General features: G+C 36.3%; 1 protein-coding gene across 5 annotated transcripts in view; it reads left to right on the forward strand.

Annotated features, from left to right (window-relative positions):
* CACNA2D1 (calcium voltage-gated channel auxiliary subunit alpha2delta 1) overlaps positions 1 to 24,263 on the forward strand; it is a 367,390-nt gene that overhangs the window by 156,681 nt on the left and 186,446 nt on the right. For all 5 annotated transcript variants that reach the window (XM_036401395.2, XM_036401394.2, XM_054514978.1 and 2 more), the window contains exon 4: positions 16,928 to 16,987. In XM_036401395.2, coding sequence (XP_036257288.1) covers positions 16,928 to 16,987 — 60 coding nt within the window. The remainder of the gene's footprint in view (positions 1 to 16,927; positions 16,988 to 24,263) is intronic.

Below are 24,263 nucleotides of genomic sequence, written 5' to 3' on the forward strand. Positions count from 1 at the left end.
CCAATTGACAGCATAAAGCAGGGATGATGCCAGGTTCTGCATGATTCAGTTTTGTAGGTTAGACAATTGCAGATGACAATTTCTGTGTGTATGTGTGAGAGAGAGAGTAGTTTCAGTAATAAATGAGAATGGGTTCAAGAAGAGCTTTGTTTTCAGGATGATCTTAATTAGGAAGCCAAATAAGAATAGTGGTATTGAGAATAATACAACTGATGCATCCCTTTATTTTTTTGAAAGAGCAATCAGATTTCTTTTATCAGAAACTGACTTATTAAAAAATATGGCTCATATTTCCGAAAGAGATTTTCATTACTAGATTAAGTAATAGATTAATAGATTACTTTTCATTAATAGATTTGAAAAATGGGAAAGTAGAAATAGAACTGTAAAGTTTTGAAACTGTGTACTGTTTGCAGAACCCTATACATGGTGTGTGGAAAAATGTGAAAATATGCATCCTAATGTGCATTTGTAAATTAGTCTTTTGAAGGATCAAACATTACTTTAAAAATTACAGGCAAAAGTGAAAAGAAAACAAATTGAGGATTATATGGTTCAGTCAGAATAACACAAGATCAGTAATGTTTCTGTGGTAGCTATTTTAAATTTGAAACTAGATTATAGAAGTTAATTGAAAATAATTATTAGGTATTACTTACATTTATTATGTTCACAGGAAGAGCTTTACCTGAAAATGGTTTAAAACCAAAAAGAGCTTCAGCTCTGAATTTTTGAATAGCCATTGTAAGACCTATTTGGCACAAGAAGGAAATATACAGTAGTGCAATTCATTAATTACAGGAGCTGATTTTTCATTTTTATTTTTTGCCTTCTACATGTCAGAGGCACACATGTCTGAGATCTGCTCATGGAATCACTGCTGCATTAATGTTCCCTTTTCTGCTGTCCCCTCCACCCTTCCTTTTGACATCTGAGCAATGTCTGACCTTACTGTTGTATTGTAAGGTGGCATTTAAGTCTTCGCTTTATAATTAAAAGAGAGTGATTAATAATCATAATGAGAGTTATTTTAATTTGCAGTTCTGGAAAGTTGCATTATATGGATAAAGAATACATCATTTAGATTTTATTAATTTAATTGCAATTTCAGCAGAAATGCAAAAATCACAAACCTTTACTGGTGGCATAAAATCAAAGCAACAGAAGCCTTGAGCCCTCTTTGTAAGCATTTTTACTGTAGTAAAAAAAGCCTTACAGACACTCATTGTCTCTCCAAAACAAAGAAACTAAGAGGCAGCTCCAAGACAAAAAAAAACGATGATGCCTTTAAAAAATAAGAGAGGTTTAGAATGTGTTTGGGTTTCAAGTCTTAGCTTTTAATTAGCTTGTATGTTTTTTCACAGTAAATTATTTAGAGGTTGTTTTATATTTTGTATCAATTTAGGTGGAGAAGGAATTAAATAGAGCATACATAATGAAATTTAAATAGCTGAAGAAAATCAATTCAGCTCAGTCGGTGCTATTAGCTAAGCTACACTTCAAGATGGGCTCTAATAACTGTGTTTGAACACTTGTTCTTCAGGGATTCCTATTCTGTTCTGGTATCCAAAGGCTTTGGCTGCATAAAAAGTTGGCTGTGTGTTGTTACATGCCAATTCTGCAGTGATTGCTGTGGTGCCTGCACAGAAATGGGTCCCTGACTGATAATGAGGCTGAGCACACGTGCTGTAGAAACAAATAATAGGTTTCTTTATAGCACAGAAGGGTTTGTTAACATACACTAATAAGGAGTATTTCTAATATGCATAAAAGTACTTACTTTTTTGTAAGGCAATACTGGATTTCATAAAGCTGTTTAAGTACTGAATCTGGGTACTTTGGAGAGCTGTTGAGCTCTCAAACCCAGATATATTAGCATGCATTTATTGCCTGAGATAGAAATGGCATTGTATACACATGAACACATATGGTTTATTGAGTCTTTGTGACAGACATTAAATCCTTGTATGTTGAGGGATGATAGAGTTCTAAATGCAGAATATGAAATTATAGTTGACAAGGGAGTAAAGCTGAATAACAACAGTGTAAATGAGATGGCACTGAGACCCTCCATGTACCTCATCTTTCACTGTCTGTTGCTACATGCTGTGGATTTACCCTAAAAGAGTAATTCAGTATTTTGCATAAAACATCAGTAAATCATGCTATTTAAATACCTGATCCCTTTTTCTTGGGCCTAAATTGGGCTGCTTTGTCTCAGGCAAGAGAGCAGACAGTGTTGTAAGGGGATAATGCAGAGCACTTAATTTGATCATAATTGTATAGAGGAATAGTTCTGCAGGGGATCAGTTTCTGGGGTCTCTTCTGTCACAGACTTTGTTAGGTCAGGCTCTGAGATGGTGTTTCAGTGAACATTGGATCTGGGCTCACCTCATCTGTGTTAAGGTACTAAGAAATGTTGACACCCCTAATTAAAACCATGGAGATACTGCTTAGGCCAGATTTTTGAGAAGGAGTATGTTTGGACCAGAATTAAACTATTTGTAGATGCCATATAGCTCTAAGAAATCCCACTGATTTTTGAAAGCTACCTGCATGTCTTGGGCAAGAAAATCATGACGGTCTTGTGCTGCAGCTTCTTGGATTTGCTTTTCATTCCCCTCAGAGATAACCTAGGAATTGCTGCAGCAGCACACTGTGCTTGGCATTCACAGTGTCATCTGAGCAGTGCTATTTCCATACCTTAAAGACCCAAACAAGGAAAACAACTGACAAACAGCAACAGCAAAACCCAGACACTCCTAGATCTGTTTAATAAGCTGCTACTGACTGAGATGATTTTGGTACAACACTGTGGATTCCACTTAAAACAAATCTGACAATTTCATTGTTCAAAAATAAGGAAGAACAGTATTTTTATGACATTTCCAAATGTGCTATACCTAGTAACTGCATATTTGAAAAACAAACATTTCAAGTATTTTTAGGATATGTAACCTCCTGTTCCAAAGTGGAACATGTTTTCTTTCTGAGGCTTTTGACTAGGTTTATACTAAGAGAGGGAGGGTGTTACTAAAACATGTATTGACAATTCAAGTGTATATTGAAGATTCAGCTCTTAGCCCACTGCAAATGCTACTGCTCAAGGAAAGCATAAATAGTTCTTTGTATGTAAAACCAAGCCATAAATATCAATCCAATACAAGTTCTTTTCTGGTTGCACATGAAATACATGAGGTGCTCAGACAGAAGTCCTTCCACTGAAATAAGCTTGATTTTTGTGAAACTTTATATCAACCTTGGAAATATTTGGTTTAACAAACCTTTTTATTTATTTACATGCTTTGAAGTAAAATCCTTGTTTGATATATTCACTATTCTGGATTGACTGAAACTGTTAGGAAGCCGTCTGCAAATGTTGCAAGGTATTGCCCAAAGTGGGAGGAAAGTTTTTCTGTAACTTCTGCTTAAAAAAATATTTTTGAACTAGCTTTGCTTATACTTTACAAAAAAAATAGGCACAACTATATCTGGGAAACACTGGTACAAATCATAGAAGAGGCAAGGAGGTCTTTAAAAAGAGATTTTTATTCAACACTATAACCCCATTTTCTCAGCTTTCTCATCCTTTGAATTCTTCAAAGTGTAAAGGATTTTTAAATCCAGGTGAAGGTTGTTGGTTTTAGTTTTTTGTTTATTTTCTATTTTTTTTCCTCTGTAAGTGAGGGATCAAAATGATTGCTATAACTAGAATGAGCAGTTTTACCTTTTTAACAATCACAGCTATAATGACTGCAGTCAACTCACCTTGGAATGCTCCATCACCCTAAGCACAAATACATATAAATCTACCTGGTAATAGTAGGCTAAAAACTGTGCACAAAAGTACCTGTGCAAGAAAATAACAAAAGACAATGACTAATGAATCAGGGTGTAAAGAGATATTACTCTTAAAATATCATGATCTTTTGAAGCTAGGATCAATTTAAGCAGTCTTCAAATTTCTTTACTTTAGAAAAGGTGTGTTTTTTTGGTTTTGGTTTTTTTTTCTTTTTTTTTTTTTTTTCTTTAATTTGCCTGTTTTACTTTTGAGGTTTTTATTTACTTTTTTGTCTCTTTCCTTTATGTTTTGCTGAGGCTAAAAGGACAAGAATTAAAAAAGGTGCAAATTAATAAACTGTTTATTCAGTTGAACAGTTCAAAAGCTAAAAAACTCTAAACACCAAACCCCATTATGCTACTGTAAAAAACAACAAAACAACCTAATCTGTCTGGATTATACACTCTGGCTCAAAATGATGCATCAAATTATTTCTATTGCAAATGTTTTTGGTTTTGTATTTTCATTACTTAGTATATATATTTTTATGTGAAGAAGCACTCAAAAGAAGATATTTGTACACACATATACATTTCAGAAAATGAACATATGTTTTACAATGCATTTTGTACTTTATTATGTAAATATAAGAATGTTTTCAACAAGCTCAGCAAACATGTAGTATAATTCAGTGTTACATTCTGCAGTTTATTGGGCATACGGTACCTGTAAAACTCAGCACAGAGTGTGCAAATAAATCTCCTTTCCACACTATTTTTACACTGCACAGAACATCAGTAACTTTGTTTCCAGTAATCCTAATCAAAGCTGGGATCTTCCCATGTGATGTGCTCATGAGAGCAACCTCTTTAGATTTTGTTGGATAACAACGTACTTGATGGATTGAGATCCACAGCAGCTTTGCATTTAAGTAGCTTCTCTTTGAATTGTAGTTATAAAAACCCCATGAGCTGGCAGAAGTTGCCACTTTCTTCTTTCTTACCTTTCTGGTCACTCCTGAGGTTGGCTGCCAGCTTTCCAGCGGAGAGTTGGTGTCAGAGCAGCAGTGGCTTTGCTGCTGCCGCCCCGGTCTGAGTGCCCAAAGATGGAATGGGTGGGAATCCAGAAGCCAGGCAGTGTTTGCTGTATCACCCCATGGCTTCTTATGTGCCATCATCACACATCTGCCTGTGCCTGCTAGTATTTCTAGTTCCAAATAGAATTTTAATTTTTTTTTTTTTTTTAAGTAAAAAGTCATGTGCCATGAAACTTATCCTATAATCTCAGAAAGCATGTAATCTTAAAAAATCTGAAGTTTTGTTGGAATTCTTTTTCTTTGTGATGTCGTTTTTACGTTTTGGGGGTTTTTGGAGATACTGGTTTTGGGTTTGTTTTTATATACTCCACATAGAATTACCTGAGTTATATATCTGAGAGGTGTTTTTTTTCAGGTTTGTTTTTTGTTGTTGTTGTGGTTTTTGTTTTATTTGTGTTTGGATTTTTTTGTTTGGTTGTTTTTTTGTGGAGTAAGAAGATGGGTAAAACAGATAAAAATAAATCCAAATTTGGAGAAAGGTGTTGCTAAAGGTATTACTTGGCAAGTCACTAATGATATAAACACAAAAATCTTGAGAATGCAGTTTGCAGTTTTAATTTACTAAATAAAGTTGATTTCCCTTACTTCTCATCTTCTCTTTAATGTAACTGTTCAACTGACAAGGAGTGTCCAGAGGTTTGGTTTTATAATCCAGAGTTCTAAGTAGTGAGATTATCATGGGGCACCATGGTGGAAGGAATTCCTGTTGCCTCTTCTCACCTGGGTCTCCAAGTTTCTGCCCTGTAACCATTCCTTAGACCCTTTGTTCAACTTTGCTAAAACCACCTGAGCACAGGATACAGGTGAAGAGTTCACTGTATGGTTGACTTTAGCTGTAATTTAATTTAATAAGGCTTTAACTTCAGGGTTTTTATGAAACTTCTTGAAACTTCTGTTGTTTATGCAAGTGAATGTGTTTTACTGTAATTTATATCATTTACCATGCTGATCAGTGGTGAGTCAAAGTCATTGTCTTCATGATGGAACATGAAGCTGTGTTTTTAGTCTTAGCTCTCATTTTTAGTCTTAATGCAGTGTACCCATCAAAATCTATAGATTTGAAAGATATATTGAACTCTATAGTTGTTTTCATGTAGAAAAAATGCTTTTTTTCCTTGGCATTGAGTCACTTTTCAGCTCAGATAGTGGAGATTCAGCATTTCAGTGCTGCCAGTGACCTAAATGAGGGCACAAAGCATCTGACTTCTCAAATTTTAATGGTTCATGTGAAAGGAAAGTGCCCAGAAAAATCTGCTTTTTCACTTCTATAACTTGTCTGTTTTGCAGTATTCCTTGAGAATTTAGCCCAAAAGCAATTCATGAAATCCTACAAGAGCATCCTGCAGTGTTTAAAAAAACTCCAAACTCTTAGAAGTCTGCCAGTCCCTTAAGTATCAGTATTTTCTCTTAATTTAAGACTCAGACTGATTTCTGAAAATCATCTCTGCTATCTAATGTGCCAGTTTAACACAAATGTGAAAAAAAATTCTTCTCAGGCAGAACTTTTAAGTGCAACTCAGATCAGGTGCTGTTAACTGCATTATACTGAGTTAGGTGCATCAAACATCCAGTCCAGCAAAGTGCTGCCAGGTTTTGCTTTACTTTTACTGTGACATCACATCCTGATGTGTGTTTAGTTTATCTTTTGGCTTAGCTGCTTCTTATTTCTTTCTGGCATTCACAGTTTGATTCTGGTGATGATTTTCAGGAAGTAGCTGTAATCAGAATAAAAGAAAACACACGTTTTGGAGGGTGCTAAGTTTTTTGGCATGGTTCAGTATATTACCTCTATAGAAAAGACTGAAAAATAAATGTATTGAGATGGGATAGTGCTTCTTGTTTGTGTTCTCTGAGCTAGAAGGTGGCAATTAGATTTTCATACAGAGAAAAGTGTGAGACATCCTAATTAAACACCTTTTGGTGGAAGTCATCATACATAAACACAAACCTCTTGTAGTAGCTATCAAATGTGTCACCTGTGAGAGAAATACTAAAAACAATCTTAATTGTTTGGTTTTTTGTTTGATTGTTTGTTTGTTTTGTAAAAAATGGAAGAAAATTACTGTTTGAATGTCAATTCAGATCTGTACATTAGTCATGAAGACAACCAGTGAAATACATTTCTTAAGCATAGCTATAGATCATGTACATAATCATAGAAAAAGAAGGAAAATAACTGAAAGGAAAATACAGTGGATTCACCCAGAGGATTAATCTGATGGACTCTGGTGTTACTAAGCATCTAACACTAATGTTTTTTGAGACTTTGGTCACACTTTTTGGTTATGTCACCCTTCTGCTTTACTTTCCTTTATGTGTTAAATACCATTAGCAATATTTGCTTCACTATGGATGGGAAAAGTTATTAAATACTTCTGACAATATGCATTAGTTTTACAGCTGGAGGTTTTACAATGAAAAATAGTATTTTTTCCCATATAATTCCATTTTAAAAGTCTTACAGTGCAGACATATGATTAATGGGTAATGGTATACCTTAAACAGTTTGTACTTTCTGCATAATCACAAGAATGCTCTGAAAGAGACTGTTCTGCCTGGAACAAAGAGGTCATAAATTGTCCAGTATATGACATGTGCATGACAAAAGATGCTGAAGAGAAATCACGACCAACACAATGCATGGAAATGTAAAATAAACCATTTTCAGCATTCTCAACTTACATTTTTGTCTACTTTTAATTTTAAGGTGTTTTTACATTACAGTCTGGAAGAATGGAGGATAAGAACAAGTAATCCCATTTAGTCCTTTATAGAAAAAGTTTAAGTAACAAAGAACCTTAATTGCTTTTAAAAACTTGACATGTCTACACTTGAACATTAAAACTTGAGCCTGTCCAGTAGAGAGAGAGAACATTGGCAGTGCAACACTTCTTTTAAAACATATTTGGGAAAGTTTAGAACCAGCTTGTTATTACCCTCCACGTGATAAGAAGGAAATGCAGAGGCTTTGGGTGTCCTGTTTCCCCAGCTCAAAGCCAGGCATAACCAGGGGTGTGTTCCCAGCACTGCTGGCACAGGGTCCCTGAGAAAATAAAAATCACTCTTACACTCTTCCTTCCCTTTGTGCTCAGTTTTCTCCAGGACTCACAGTTAAACACTTTCTATTTCTTTGGACTAGAATTCCTTCCATTAGGGAAATGTTGCCTGAAAATAGCATGCAGTATTAATGTATCCTTTGTTTCTGCTGTTGCCAACAGTAACGTGTTTCATGGCTCTCACCCCCTGACTGCTGATCAGATCAAGTTGATTATTCAGCAGCTATAGCCCACCACCTGCTCTGTTTTGTTTTTCCCTGACATGCAAAGCTGTTGAGACACTATCTTGCCTTGTTAAAGCTACATTTGGGATGCAGCTATAGTTTTAAGTAAATATGTGTATATATTTAAAAAGTGGATTCATTTTTGAACAGACTTGTAATAAGTCAAATTCCTTATTCGGTTTTATACATTGGAGTGCTGAGGTGAACATGCTGATTTTCTTCTAAAATTCACAATTTCATTCCACTATTCATGCTGTACATTTAATTATTAATATAGTTGCATTGTTCATAGGCCCATTTCTGGACATTTTGCTGCAGACTTCAGTACTGTCTTGATTTTATTATAAATCATTAACTACTTGGGAATTTATCATTATAGTGTAGGTTATAAATGTGTCTTAATGAAATAAAACATTTCTGTCGTGTTCTGCAGAGGAATAGATGATAAATGAGCTCTGTTCACTCCTGTTATTTCTGGAAATTCTGGATTTTTCTCTTCTTTCTATAAATACCCATCAAACTCTGAGAGCTTAATTTTGGTGACATGGCCAAAAGAGGTATTTGCTTATCAGTTCAGCAGGGATTTTAAATCTCCAGCTTTATGATCTTCTTTTGGGATTACAGCAGCATTACATCTAAACATCTTTTGTAGCACACAACGTGTGAGTAAATCTAGAACTTACTACCCTTCTCTATATTTAGTGTTTCCTACCTAGCTGAACTCCACTTGTCTAATTTTAGCAGAAGCTATAATTTTAAACAAAAATATTCCAGTGTTTTGAATATTCAGTATATATTTAGTATTGTTATTGAGTTCCATTGACAGTAAAATGATATTATTTGATATAATGTTACTAAATTCACATGAAGCTTTAGCATTCTGTGAAATTTGTTGTTCTGTTTGATTATATGATGAGAGAAAATGAAACTGCTCTTGCATCCCCTATTGAATTAAAGGTAAATGGCTTTGGTGTTTTTCTTGCATAAGTGATGCCAGTCTGTATCAATGTATTCTTCTCCTTGTACTTTGCAAGGAGGTATTTAATTGATTTGTTTGGGTTTTTTTTCTTCTTTTCCCTTTAAAATAAGGGAGTTGTATGTACATATTTCAGTTATGTCTGTTCCTATTTGGATATTAGTCAGATTTCAGTGAATCTGCTGACATGTATAAATTGGTAGGTTATATGTTGTGTTGGGTTTGGGTTTTTTTTTTCCTTTATGATTGTTTTAAGTGCATGACTACTGAGGAGGTATTAAAGGAGTTGTAAAGCAATCTGAACTGTGCCAACTTAATTTTTTTTTTAAGTCAGAGGAAAATTACCTTTATGAAATTTTAGAACACTTTTTTTAAGTGAGGTAATTTTGATATTTCTAAAAAAAATTATGTAGTTATGATTTCTTCTTGAGCTGATAGAAAGTGTGTGAAAAAAAAACAGGGTAACAAGTCATGTCTACTCAATATCCATGTCATTTTCTAATCATGCCTGTGAAGTTACTAGCTCAGCTGTGAAGCTTAAAAGAGTTTCCCAAGGCAGGCAGTGAGCTGGAGCTGGTGGTGTTATGCAATTTGAGATTTGTTGGAGCAGTTGGCAATTTCAGTCTAATGGTTTCAGCGTGTGTCCTTCACTTTGAGCCTGTTTAAAAATATAACACTAATGTGCCTTACATTTATGCCATATGAATTATTAGAGTGAAAATGTAATAAGCTCTAAGGGGTTTAAGCCTCTGCAAATGAGAAGGATGAATGATGTCTTAAAAGAAGTGGTCTTCTGCTATTTTTATACGCCACTCTAGTGAAATTTCACTGCCAGATGTCAAGATGCATTTGACAGACTATCTTACTCTTCTAATAGTTTTTCTTCATGCCTTTATCTACAGTTGTCTCTATCGTGCTCCCTTGTCTACAGAAACATTTCTGGCAGTATCAAGCTGTCACAACATTTCCCAGCTTCTCAAATCTCCTGATTGCACACATCCTAGAAATATACTCTGGCTTGGAAACTGAGCTTCCTTCCTCCTTCCCCCTCCCTGTAAATGTGGAAATTCTGCTTCTCTACCTTCTGATGTGAATCTACTACACTGCTTTTTGCTGTTTAGTGATAGTTGAATATAATAAATTTGTACACCCCTACTGCACCATATTTATTTCACACAAATAATATTTCATGCCTCATGGATGAGACTCAGAGCTCCACTCAGAGCAGACAGTTTTATGCTCCCTACATTCTTCATTGTGGCTGTATTTGATCTGTTCTCTGGTACTCAGGTACTCCTCCAGCAGTGCCTTTGGACCTGTGGTTCATTTTTCCCTTTGACTGCTCATGTAAGGTTTCTTTTCATCAGGTACCAATGTCCTTACTAGTTCTAGTAAGGATTATGGACATTACATACAAAGCTGAGGTGACTCCAGTGAGTTTTCAGACAGCCACAAACTGGTACTTGACATCATCCCCTGCAACTTCTGCAGGCTGTGCACTCACCTAAGTGCATATCAAGCTAAACCACTTTTCCAGAAGTTTAAATGTATGGGGTTTAGCTTACTTATTTACTTATTTATTTATTATTTAGTTTTTTGGGTTTTTTTCCAGAGATGACTTTCTGTAGTGTATATAGCTCCAGCTCTTCTGTGCTTTGTTTTCAGGACAGAAACAAAAAGTGACAATATCTGTATATTTGACTACTTCTGAAGGATTTTAGATTCTTTCTAAAACTTTAATGAAAACCCTAATATATAATATTTGAAAGACTCTTCATCTCTCTTTTAGGCCTTGAAGTACTACCACTATGCCACTTTTTCCTTCTCTTTTTGTCAATTTGCTAGGAGCTAATATAAGAGAAGAGGTATTTCTAATTCATGTTTTAGGGAAGGGCTGCTTTTATGTAATGGAGAAGTGTCACTGTGACAAATATTCTTTGGGCTTTATCCTTTCTTACTTTCCTTCTGTGACACCTTTGTCAGTGACAGGTGATTGCACGTGACACTTTGGGCATCAAAAGCACGTGTGGGATGCATTGATTTAGGGCATCCCAATTTCAGTTTTTCCCTTTGAAATAAATGTGAAAAAAATCTCTCAGCTTGAGATTACAATATTGTAGGTAAAGATAACACTTTCTGACATAACTAATCACATTTATTTCAAAGGGAAAAACTGAAAAACCCCAAAAGAAACCAAACCCCAAACCAAAAAACTAGATTTGGTCACTATATTAAAAAAAATCTTTAAAATATGTTTAAAGTTCTAGTTACCCTTCTGCTGAAGATCTAATCTAGTGGTCTTTATCTAATGGATTACAACAAAGCTTAGGAAAAAAGTCCTTATTTGACATAGGGAAATATGAATTATCATGGGAAATTTTGTGCTTCAGTGTTAGTGATCACAGTATTTTTTAAAATAAACAAATTTACTTGAGAGAGGAAACTTTAAAACTTTTCCTTACAATTTAAATCAGCAAAATTGGGCATGTCTTTGGTTCAATCTAAGACAATGTTTTATGGCTGGGACTGTCCTATCCAAACTGACATGCCTCAGCTTCATCAAATCTAGATCAGCTTTTGTGGTGATAATTATTATCAGTGCCCACTTGTTAGAAAGATCATATAGGAAATATCTTTTTAAATAACATGCAAAAGGGTAGTCATCCCCTACATCCCCTCCTAACTCTTCCTGTGCCCCACTGGAAGTATGGAAATAAGACAAAAGAAAATAAATACACATGTATTTATGTGAGGGTTGCTATCTTTAGCACATCTATGCTCACTTTTGGGTTGCTGACCTTCCAGTTTACAGTTATTTGTTGAGCTCAAACTTTCTGTGTGATAACCTGGGTGGTTTTTTCTATACAATTTGGTACAATTATTGAATAGGGTAACTCATGAGTATTTGGATAATTCATTACCAAGAATTCCTGTGAAAATATAACATATACTATGCATGTAAAGAAAACAGAATGAAGGTAGAATAGTTCTAATTTGTTTTAATATAGAATGTAACAGCTTGCTGAGCTGAGAATGTAATCCTTTGGACTTTGTCAGTCTCTATTAAACCTGTAGTGAAATAGCACTATCAGTCTTGCATTGACACTTCAGACACCAATATGAGCCTTACAGAATCTCTTCCTCATCCTGTAATTCATATCCAATTCATAATCAACTATGGAAGAAAAATATTTGTGTTTCAGACACATATATGAAAACTATGTATTAAACCACTTTTACACATACTTCTTGTGGCTTTTGTGCTGTTCATGCAAGAACAGGTTTGAATATTTGGGTAATATTTTACAGTCAGGACTTGAAGGTCATTCTGTATTCTCTGTTGTTCTTTATAAGCTTGATATTGACATATTTTTCCATTATTCTTAAAATAACCTAAAAAACCTGTAGATTTTGTGTTTTAAAAAGTTTGTGAGGTTACTGATATCTATTAACTCTTAAGATTACACATTTTATAATAGCTTAATATATCAAGAACTAGTTGAATATTATTTTCAAATAAAACACTTAGAATGAGAAGTACAAAACAAAAATTCATTGTACTGAATATAAATTTAATTGGGCCATTTGCTGACAGAATCTTGTGCTGGCAAGGAGGAGATAAAAATATGACATATATGTAAGAAAAATGAGAGCTGGAAGATGAATAGGCCTGCTAGGGAGTTGATCTTTACAGATCAGATAAAGATTCTTGCTGTCTGTGCTGCATCAAAGGCTGCCTTTCAGAGATAGTAACATGAACTTGGAAACTGGGGACAAGACCTTTGAAAATAGAGGGTTTTGAGACTGACAAGCAGCTGGGCTTTGGATCTCTTTTAGTTGTTTTCCTTTTCTATTATTTGTATATGTTTTTGTGTGTATAATCTTTTATAATCTCTTTAAAAGTTAAAGAAAAATTCATAGGCTGGTGGAGTGAATTAACACTTGCACCTTATCTAGCTTTTCAATAGCTGTTTTCCTTTGAAGATAGCCTTTCTCTTTGAAACATATAAGGAAATCTAGTGGCAGGTACCTCTTGACTCCTTTTAAAGTTTGATTAAAAATATTTATTTTTGAGCAGTGACTGATTTCTAAGGGATAATTTTTTTTTTTTTTAATCGATGAGCTAATTATTCTGGAAATTCCTGAGAATAATGCACACTGCACCCTACTAAGGAAAAGAAAAAGGAGGAATCTGTTCTCATTAATAATTTTTAAAAAAAGTTTAAAATGAATGAAAAAAAGAAAAAAACATAGAAGTAATTGTTTACTCTAATACAAATTGCATGTTTAATCAAAGTGTTTCCAAGCACCTTAAATTTGACATCAGCTACTGTGTCAATCACACTGGCTAAATCTGGCATCAGCTCCTCTGATCCCTTACTTAAAAAGCACCATCAGACAGCTGTCAGGCATCCTCCAAAGGACATGAATAGATGCTACAGCATTCTGTTAGCCTTTGCAGCCCTCTCTCCCTGGTCGTGGTTCCTCAATTTATTTACTAATTCAGAGTAAATCTGTGTTCTGCAGCAGACTGCACGAAGTAGGGTTCTTTAAATATAATGAAGTAAGCCAGAACACTTCTGTTGCATGTTAGTTTTTTTTTTTTTCTTTTTCCATTTTTAGTTTTGTTCTGCTTTTCCTACTCTGTATCAAAAATGCTATTAAATAGAGCTTTGTTCAAGGCATAAAAACATCTCACAACTTTCATCTACACAGCAAGCAATACAGAGGGCATGGAGGAAGAAATTATTAAAGGATAATATGCAAGAATATTGTTTAAAACCATTTCTTCTTATTTTCTTACACATAAAAATTCATACCTCAGGATTTTAGTATTTGCTGGAGAAACCTGTAGGGAGCTGCAGTGGGTCATGGTGTTAAAGGAGCTGTTGCCTTGTTACACCCTCATTGTAATGAGAGGAAGATGGGAAGCTCCAGGTGTCAGCCGGCTGTTGTGCAGCTTCTCTGTCAGCATTCCCCAGAGACTCCTCCATCAAAACAGGGAAGGCCAGACCTGACATTTGCATACCTCAAAAGGAAGCAGGCATGATTTCTTTGAGATGAAGAATTGGACTCCTAGTGTCACAATAAAAGGCACAAGTAACTTGAGTTTGCTTAACTGCCCGGCTGTTTTCGGCCAAGGAGTGTTGACACAGGGTAATATGAGGTACATTCTAAATATACATTCCAGCTAAAGTATTGGATACATTGCAGATATTTTTTTTTAATTGATCAAATAACTGGAACAGCAACAAAAAAAAAGTACTTCTTTTTTGGGCAGTAGAGCAAAAGATTCTTTAGGGAAGCAGGGATGAAGAAATCAAATGGTATCTCAACCAGTTGCTGGAACCTGTATGCATGGTCCTGTCTTGCTGTCATGTGTACTTTCATTACGGTGTCAGGTTTGGGGTTCTGGCAGTCAAGGAACAGTTGTTTTCTCATTGGCTATTACTGTTTCTTAAACAGTTTGCTTGCACTTTCATATGAGCTTGATTATCATTAACAAAGCTCTGTACACATGCCCTGAATGCCAGCCTCCCATTTTGGAGGCTATTTTAAAGTGTAAAGCATTGTAGATATTGCATGTAGGGTTACTTTAGAAGGTTGCTTGGGCAGTTAGGATGGCCTCTAACTAAAACCTGACTGAAAAAAATAAGAATACAATTTTCTGAGGGATATTCTTTTTTTTCCCTTCATTTGAGACAAGAGAAAGCAACCCAAACCAACTTTTTTTTTTTTTTTTTTAATTTGCTTTAAGCATTTTTACTTTATAGTGCAGATTAGCTAAGAAATCTACCGTTTGAACTGAGGAACTTCAAGCATGGCCTCAGTCCTTTCCATGGAAAATTCTTAGTAGTGTTAGTGATGAGTATATATTTCTCTCCATAATCCATTTATCATTTTGTGCATTTGGGTTCTGCTGTCTTTTGTGGTTCTTAGAGAACCTTAAGGCAATGGAGCACAGTGTGAAGGAAATCTGAGGACAGTGTTAACTGCAGCTATTTACACATGTAGCAAGTGTTATATCTTGCTTTGCTACAACCTGGTGAAATATTACTTAATCATCTTGAATTTATCAAAGGATATGCAAATTTAGATACAGAATGGGCTAGATTAAGTGAATAAACTAGATGGACAAAGTTGTTCCAGTGTATTACCAAAAATGAAATGCTGTAGATGTTTGTCCAGCGCAGTCAAGAGAGAGTTAGACTGTGCTTTTTTCCAGTATAATATATTAAATGATATCACAGTTTTTCTTTGGTTAGGGTGGTACTTGGTTACTGTGGATGTACCTCTAGTGAGCTGTGCCTGTAAGATGCTGGTAGCTTTCTGTTAGCTAAGAATCATTTGGATTGACAATAAAACAATTGAGTGGGGGGACACATTTTGTGGCAGTAGAGGACATAGTTGACGGTTTTTCTGGTTTTAAAGAATTATTTCAAACCTAAAAATAAGGAAAAGGTCCTAAGTTCTGATTTTTGAAATGTGTCAGTCATCCTGGAAGCTGTTAGAGCAGGAGAGCAGCTGTCCTCAGGGGATAAGGTAGCACAGGCAGTTGCAGGTCTGAGGTGAGGTTCTGACAGAACCATGTCTGGAACTCCAGCTTTCCTGGACTTTCTGGTCATATTCCTTTTGCTGTTGGCAAGAACTGACAGGGTGACTCAACTGAAAGTGTGACTTAGACACCAGTGCATCTTGTGTAAGGATTGGTCTGAATATTAAAAGGGTCATCGGACTTATTGTTACACAGTCAGCATTTTCATCCTTCTCTGGTGGACATAGTCAGGGTGTGTCTCCTAGAAAGGGACCATGACTTCTAAAAAGGAGTTTCTAAAATTTTTCTTGGGCTGTAAAATAATTTATTTCTGAAAGTAAGTCACTCAACAATTAGGGCATGGCTGAGTCCATATGAACTGCATTCACATCAGGTAGCTGCTTCTTCAGAGTGAGCTGCCTTGCTTTAGGGATGGGTGCATCTGTGGGATGGGGGATCAGTGTGCAGCTTTGCTGGAGTACATGCATTACCATGGCAAATTCTATATGGAAAATTGTAGTGAAGTCTTAAGAGTTGTGTCAAAACAGGTTTTTTCTGGACTTATGAGGAGGAACACATCAGCCAATCTAATGGATGTATCTGTACAAGAGATTGATTCAAAAGAGCAAATTCCCGTGCTTTGCTTTCTGTGGGGCTAAGTGAAAAGACTGGATTTATTCAAAGTATTAAATATGGGTCAATGCCCCTGAGGAACATGCCTGTTACTCTCTGCTGCTAGTTAAATCCATGAGATCAGACTCCAGCTAGTCCCAAATTACTGAGTCTTTATGCATCCCTAATAATCACAGGGATTTCAGGAGTTTCTATAATTGGAGCTAAATGAAATAACAGAGAAATAAATGTCCATAACATGGTGTTTTAATATTTTAATATATACTTGTCATTAGATAGTAGATTAAATTAATGCACATAAGACAAGGTAGCATGTGTAAAGAGAGGGTATTTTCAGGAGGATGTTGATGGATTTTGAACTTAACTAGAACTTTTAAAATTATATTGGAGTAAAAGTTAAATTTTCTAATGCATTATGACACTTAAATATAAAATAATACAGAAAACAGTTTTTAGAGGAGATGGTTCACCTTGACTCATATAATTTTCAAGTAAATGAAAAAAGCATAGATATAAAATTTTTAGAGAGCAAATATGCATAGGAAAAAAGTAAAATATAAAGATTTTTTTGATGTAAAGAATCAGTAAAGACTAAAATTTATGTACTCTCTCTCTTTGTTCTTCAGCGCCTTGCTAAAGAAGCAGAGAAGTACCAAGCATCACATCAGTGGAGGGATGAGTTTGGGGTAAGCTTCAATTTTTCTCCTTTTAACCTTCTTGGATTTTTCCTCTTTGAAATGTTCACTGTAGTCTTACAAATATGTTTTTTATATATCTACTACAGAAAGGGTTACTGACTATGAATAGACAGTCTATTTAATTCAATAAACAGAGTCTCAGTCAGGGTGTCTAGAGAATAAAATGAACTTTTCCCTTCAGAAGCTCCTAGGGAGCTTCACAGACCAGGGATGTAGCTCTGAGTTGTACACAAAGCATCTCTTTTGACAGACAAGGAATGATTACAGAGAAGACATTTGAGTGATGGTTGCTATCAGTTAAAAGTGTGCTTATTCCAAACACTGAAACAGAATCATAGAAAAGATTTTTACAAGTTGTCTTTTTCTTGTGTAAAGAGAAAAAAAAAAAACAAAAAAAAAACAAGCAAGAAAAGCTTAATACAGAAGGATTTGGTTATCTGCATATTTGCATGACTTGGGAGTCATAGGCTTTTTTATAGAATCTCTTTCCATATTTTAATAACTGCACCTCTTCTTTCAATATTCTAGTACTGCTGAAAGAGGCCCCAGCCTGGTCAAACATTAAATTATCTTCTTTATTCATTTCAGGCTTTGCTGAAAAAATAAGTGACATGATTTTAAAATGTACAACCTTGATGTTTTTATTACCAATTTGGCTAAATTAATATTTTGCTGCATGATTATAAGCCTCTTAATTTTAGGCTATAGTTCTTGGCTAAGTGTCAAAGTAATTTACTATGCCTTTATTCCATGTTCCTTCAGAAATTAAAGCAGATGGTACTTTTACATGATGCTGCTGCAAATCTGAACTGTGTTTGCACATCCATGAGAATCATTTAGCACACAGTTAAATGCACAGTGGTTTTCTAAGAATGTTGTCATGGTTTAACCCCAGCTGACAAGTAAGCACTGCACAGGCACCTGCTCACTCCCAGTCAGGATGGGGGAGACAATTGCAAGAGTGAAAATGAGAAAACTCACGGGTTGATATAAAGAAAGTTTCATAAGTAAAGCAAAGGTTGCATGCAGTAGCAAAGCAAAGCAAGGAATTCCTTCACCACTTCCCATGGGCAGGCAGGTGTTCATCCATCCCCAGGAAAACAGGGTTCCTTTGCCCTTAATGGTGACTTGTGAGGACAAACACCATTGCTCCAGAAGTCCCCCTTTCCTTCCTCTTCCTCCAGTGTTACACACTGAGCATGGTGCTGTATGGCATGGGATATCCCTGGGTCAGCTGGGGTCAGCTGTGCACCCCCAGCCTCCTCACTGCTGGGGCAGTGGGAAAAACAGAAAAGGCCTCAGCTGCACAAAAACAGTCCTCAGCAATAAAAATAAATATAAAAAAAACCACACCAGAATTAGCAACACTTTTCTCAGAACAAATCCATAGCTACTATGAAGAAAAGCAGTTCTAACCCAGTCAAAACCAGCAGAAATGTTCATTCTGATCCAGTGTTACTCAGGCATTTGAAGATCTGAAAACAGACAAAAAAGCTCATAAGGTCAGGCCATGTAATTCAGAGAGGAGTGACTGACTTCAGGAGTACAGAGAGTGTGGACACAGCCTGAATGCTTTTAACTGAGCTCTCTGCACAGGCACAGCCTCCAACACGCAGTAAAACACACCATGCATGTTCCATGGAGATGCTGTAACAAGAATGCTGCAGCGACCTTTTCTGCTAATCTGTCTCTCTTGTGACTGGAAAACAAAACCTGCAGGCTTGATGGACTCAGTGCAGAGCTCTGTGAATACAGGCAGAATCTCATTCTAATCATTTTGCTCCTGTGCTATATTGTAAACACCACCTCAGCTTTTGTTTTTCTTTTTATCCTTTTTTTCACAGTACAAGTCAGTCATACCAAAAAGGTTTCGGGTTTTATCTGAGTTCATTGCCAAGGAGACATCTCAAAATATTTTGGAAATGTGATTTTATATTGATGTTGTAGTTCAGGGAAAGGCTATGGTCAGTATTGGAAAAAAAAAAAAAGCAGTTGGATTTATAATAAAGTAACTGCAAACTGAGATTGTACTTTACTGTTTTGAATCTGGATCAGAACAGTGTGCACCATATAATAACCTTGACATTAGGTTATGCAATTAAATTTCAAATAAATGTATTAAGCCTCTTATAATTTAATTTGTTCCATTTTTGCCAGAAGTAATCTTTCTTCTCTTCTGGCCTACTTTTTAGAAAATGCTTTCTCAAATTAGTTTGCACACAGATCTTTATGATAAACTTAATTTTCACTGGAAGAATCATTCTCCTAATGGCTGTGATGGAAAATAGAAGATAGACTGTAAAACTTTCTGCAGTTAAACTCTTCTGATAGCATTATGAATGGTCTATATGGTGCTGCTTGAGGTTCATTTCTCATCTAGGATTTAGGTTTGGGTGATGAAAGCCCTTCCAGCAGCATTGCACATGAGTCACTGTAGAATGAAACTCACGGGACAAGCTATTTCTGCTTCTAATGAGTTGTGATCAGCAACGTCCTTGACAGTCAGATTGCAGATGAATAAAAGCCTATGGAGTTTTCAGGAGAAAATATCACAAGCATTCCTCCTGGGGAAGTGTATATGGGCTGACTTGAGTGGGACATATGCAAAAAAGAAAGGGCAAAGAAGGCTGACTGTGAGACCAAGCTCTGTACAGAGCTACAAGGGATGTGTCAATCAGAAAACCACCAGGGTGCCTGTTCTAACACCTTACTCTAAATATGAGTGGGTTGTGCACCGTTCACAGCAGAAGAAACGTGCAAGCATTAAAGATTTGATTTTCAGATTAATTTCACCATATAATAAAAATTCATCATCTTAGATACAATCTTTTGAAATAAGCTACTACAGGGAAGAAAACCAGATTTATTCCCACAGACTTTTTTTTTAATTTCACCTAATAATCTAGTGTAAATACTGTCCAAATTGTCTAAAGTAAAAAAATTATTTGTCCTTTAGAGAAAGAGTTAGTAGACTAAACTATTTACAGACACACAGATCCACACCTATTAAAATTCCTTTTTCTGTACTATTTCTAATTGAATAAAAGTATAATTTCTTCTAATATTTTATGTAAAATAGTATATTAAATTCCAACTGTTTCAAGCAGACCAAAAAATGAAAAACAAACCAAAAAACTTAAATTTTGAGTCTTTTATAAATCACGGAATCACAGCATGGTTTGGATTGGAAGGGACCTTAAAGGTCTTGTTCTGACCCTGTTGCCATAGGTAGGTACACCTTCCACTAGACCAGATTACTCAGAGCCTCATCCAGCCTGGCCTTGAACACTTCCAGGGAACTTCTCTGGGAAATCTGTGGCAGCACCTCACACCTTCACAGGGTAGAAGTTCTTCCTAATGCCTAATCTAAACCTTCTTGCAGTTTCATAGAATCATAGACTATGCTGAGTTTGAAGGGACCCATTAAGATTATCAACTTCTGGCTCTGCACAGGACACCCCAAGAATCACACCCTGTGCCTGAGAGTTGTCCAAACACTTCTTGAACTCTGTCAGGCTTGGGGATGTGACCACTGCCCTGGGGAGGCTGTTCCAGTGCCCAGCTATGGGGGAACTCTGGGGGAAAAACCCGTTCCTAATATCCAACCTAAACCTCCCCCAGCTCAGCTTCAGGCTGTTTCCTTGGGTACTGTCACTGATCACAGGAGTGAAGAGATTGGTGCCTGCCCCTCTGCTGCCCCTTGGGAGGTTGTAGAAGACCACACTGAGGTGTCCCTCAGTTTCCTTTTCGCCAGGCTGCACAAACCCAGTGGCCTCAGATGCTCCTCCTAAGGATTCCCCTGGCTTTTCTTTGACCATTCTCTAACATCTCAATGTCTTTTTAATATTGTGGTGCCCAAAACTGCCCCCAGCACCTGAGGTGAGGCTGCCCCAGTGCCTGGCTGCTGATGCTGTGCCTGAATGCCCCAGGACAGAGCTGTCCCTCCTGGCTGCCAGGGCACTGCTGGTTCATGGTCAACTTGCCATCAGCCAGGACCCCCAGGTCCCTTTCCCCAGCTGCTCTCCAGCCTCTCATTCCCCAGTCTATAACACAGCCAGGTGCAGAATCTGGCACTTGCCCTTGTTAGACTTGGTGAGATTGGTGGTTGCCCATCACTCCAGGGTATCGAGGTGTCTCTGCAGGACCTCTCTGCCTCTGAGGGAGCAGACAGATCCTTCCCAGTTTGGTGTCAGCAGCAAATTAACTTAGAATTCCTTTGAGCACTCCATCCAAGACATTAATGAAGGTGTTGAAGAGAAGCAGGCTGAGGATGGAGCCCAGTGGGACCCCAGCAGTGACAGGTCCCCAACCTGATGTCCCCCATTCACTGTCACCTTTGTGCCTGGCCTGTGACCCCATTGCTCATCCACTATGTAACTCAGTTATTCAGCTGTGAGCTTCACATTTTGGAAATCTAAAATGAGTTAAGAGTGTGCATCTTACATATTTACCATTAATTTTAGCTAAGCAACAAGAAAAAAATATAATTGTGGATATGAGTATTTTTGGTAATTAAATATCAAAACACTTTTGGAAATGACTGAATAATTTACTAAAGGTACAAAGCTATTCAAAGTAATATTAAATTATAATAGTAATTAAGAATATCAAATATCTTCTAAGTAAAAAAGGAAAAAAGAAATATTGGATTGTGATGTGTAATTTCCTGATGAAGCACAAAGTTGGTTAAACTTGTTGAACTTCAGTTACTTGTGTGGCCTGAAAATAATACTTACCTGTTAGAAAACTATGAGGTCCTAAGAGAATATTTGTGAAGTTTATGAAGGCAAATCAAAAATGCTTAGCTTCAGGCAAATGGAAAAATCCCATTCTCTGTTTTCTTCTGCATTGGCACTGCCCAATTCCCCAGCTGCCTGTACAGCTGGAGGAATTAAGCCTGCTTGAATATTTAAGATTAAAGCAGTTACAACTCAGAGGTACAAACCAATAAATCTAAATGAAACAGCCTTGTCAGTCTGCAATTTCTTGTATACTACAGATTGAAAGGGGGATGCTTTTGACAGTTGTGATCGTCCAATTATTTTTCTGAGATAGAGACTCATGAAAAAAATGTATGCAAGCTGAAAGAATGAAAGGGAGAATTCTGTATGAAGTAATTGCTGTTATTCCCCAAATGAATCTTCTACAATTACATTTGATACCACACTTGATTGCCTTGCAATGGTTGGTTAACTAAAGCAATTTTGTTTCCAGTTGGGTTGCTGTATTAATTGCACTTACACATGTAAAAACATAAGGGATATCTCATTGGTATTTTAAAAGGGGAGTCTGTATGGATGGCCTATTAACATCCACTTATTTATATGGAGACTGAAACTCAAACTTCTAAGACTTAATTATCATATAAAAATGCCACATGAAAAATTCTTTCAATATGCTTTATCTTTTCACCAGTAGTGTAATTTTATTTTCTTCTGTGTAAATGATGATTTTTTACCTCTTGGTAATTTTTAGACAGCATTTTCTCTGATAATAATAGGTAGGCTGGTGTTCATGTACCAACTGGGCTTAAAAATAATGACAAAAGGTCATGGGAATATTACTTTGGAAATATGGTTTGTTTATCTTTTTCTAGTAGAAATTTTGGCTGCATAAAACTGTAGTGAAAAGTTTCTCAGCAAAGAAACAAAAGATGAAAATGATAACTAAGATAAAACAAGTTTCCTATCACCAGAGTTGATCCAAGCAGTGACCTGCAAGAGCAGAGCAGTAGTAGGTGTCTCTGTTGTGTCTTGCAGTTTGAAGATTTTCAGGACTGTCTGTAGTTTATTCTGGGTGTTACAACAATGCTAAAACACTGTATCCTAAAAGCCTCAGCTGGAAAACAAACAAACAAACCATGAAATATTCAGCTTTGGCATGGTTTCATTATAAAGAAGCAGTTTACTAAACATATTTTGCCTCTTGAGAGAAGGAAAATTCTGTGAAGAAAACAAGCTAGAATCCTTTTTCTCTCATCTCTTCAGAGATATGATACAGTTCTCTCATGGTTTGTACCTCTGATAATTCTCTTTTGTGCCAAGAGCATCTGTGAGAAATGATGCAGCTGAGATTTGGCACCAGACCTGCAGTACAGGGAACCAGCCCTCACAGATGCAAAGTAGGTGTGGGATCCTTTCCTAGTAAGTCATGGATACTTTATAATTTTGTGAAAGTTATAATACTAAATTACACTTTATAATTTTGTGAAAGTTATAACACTAAACACAGGCAAAGTATCAAAGCTGTCAGTATCTTCACACAGAGCTTTGATCCAAAACTGAGTGAAATAAATCTTCCATTAATTTTGATTCATTTTGGATAATGCCTCACATTTCTAAAGTGACTTCTGTGACTTGAAAAAAACCCATCCAAATGATCAATTAAAATGGACAGATTTTAGGGAGGACAATATTTTATTCTCTGAAGGGCTGTATGCCACCTCTTCTGGGACCTGTAGCCTTCATTTGTGTCTAATTTAAATTAAATGTGTCCTATCTCACTGAAAGGAATGAAGTACCATTTTTCTGCCAGTGATTGCACTTGGACATTTTTCTACCCAGAGCATGAATTTCTGTGTGTGTACTCTGAGAGTAATAAGAAGGTGAGGCAAAGAGGAAATAAGGATAAATTCTATTTACTGAAATTGGGTGGGTTTAAGGGGTGTTCTGATGTTTAGCTGATGTTTATCAAATCACTTACACCTTTTTGAGTAATGGACATTCACTGTGAATGTTCCAGGAACAAAAATTTCTAAAGTTCTCTATAATATTTGTCAAAGTTAGACAGGAGAATGATGGTTACAGCCTTTGGAACACACTGACTTCAGCTTCCCAGGATCTCCATCATTAGTGAGGAGAATTTTATCTAAGTGCAGAAATCCACTGAGAACATGTCCATGCTGAAGGCTCTTTGGAGATGTAGCATAAGCCTCACCAGATTAGTGCAGAATTTGCCTGGTGTTCCCTCCTGGGAGCCATTGCCCTCTGTTTGCCTGTCTGTCCCCAGCATCCTGCCCCCTAATGTTTGATTCTTATTTCAAAAAGTCTCAGTGTGCCTTCTTGTTTACAAATATCTGGCAGGTACTAGTTGGATAAAAGAAAAACTTCTTAATGGAAATTAAAAAAAATAAAAAATTGGAGTCATTAGAAATCTTTTTAAGAGTAGAGTTGCTTGTTACCTTGCCTGGATTTTTATAACTTCCTAAAGCCTCTCAGATGAGTCTTTCACTCTAGAAATCACTGATTTTCCTCTCAAATATGGG

This window comes from Molothrus ater, chromosome 5 (genome assembly GCF_012460135.2).
Source record: "Molothrus ater isolate BHLD 08-10-18 breed brown headed cowbird chromosome 5, BPBGC_Mater_1.1, whole genome shotgun sequence".
Lineage (NCBI taxonomy): Eukaryota > Metazoa > Chordata > Aves > Passeriformes > Icteridae > Molothrus > Molothrus ater.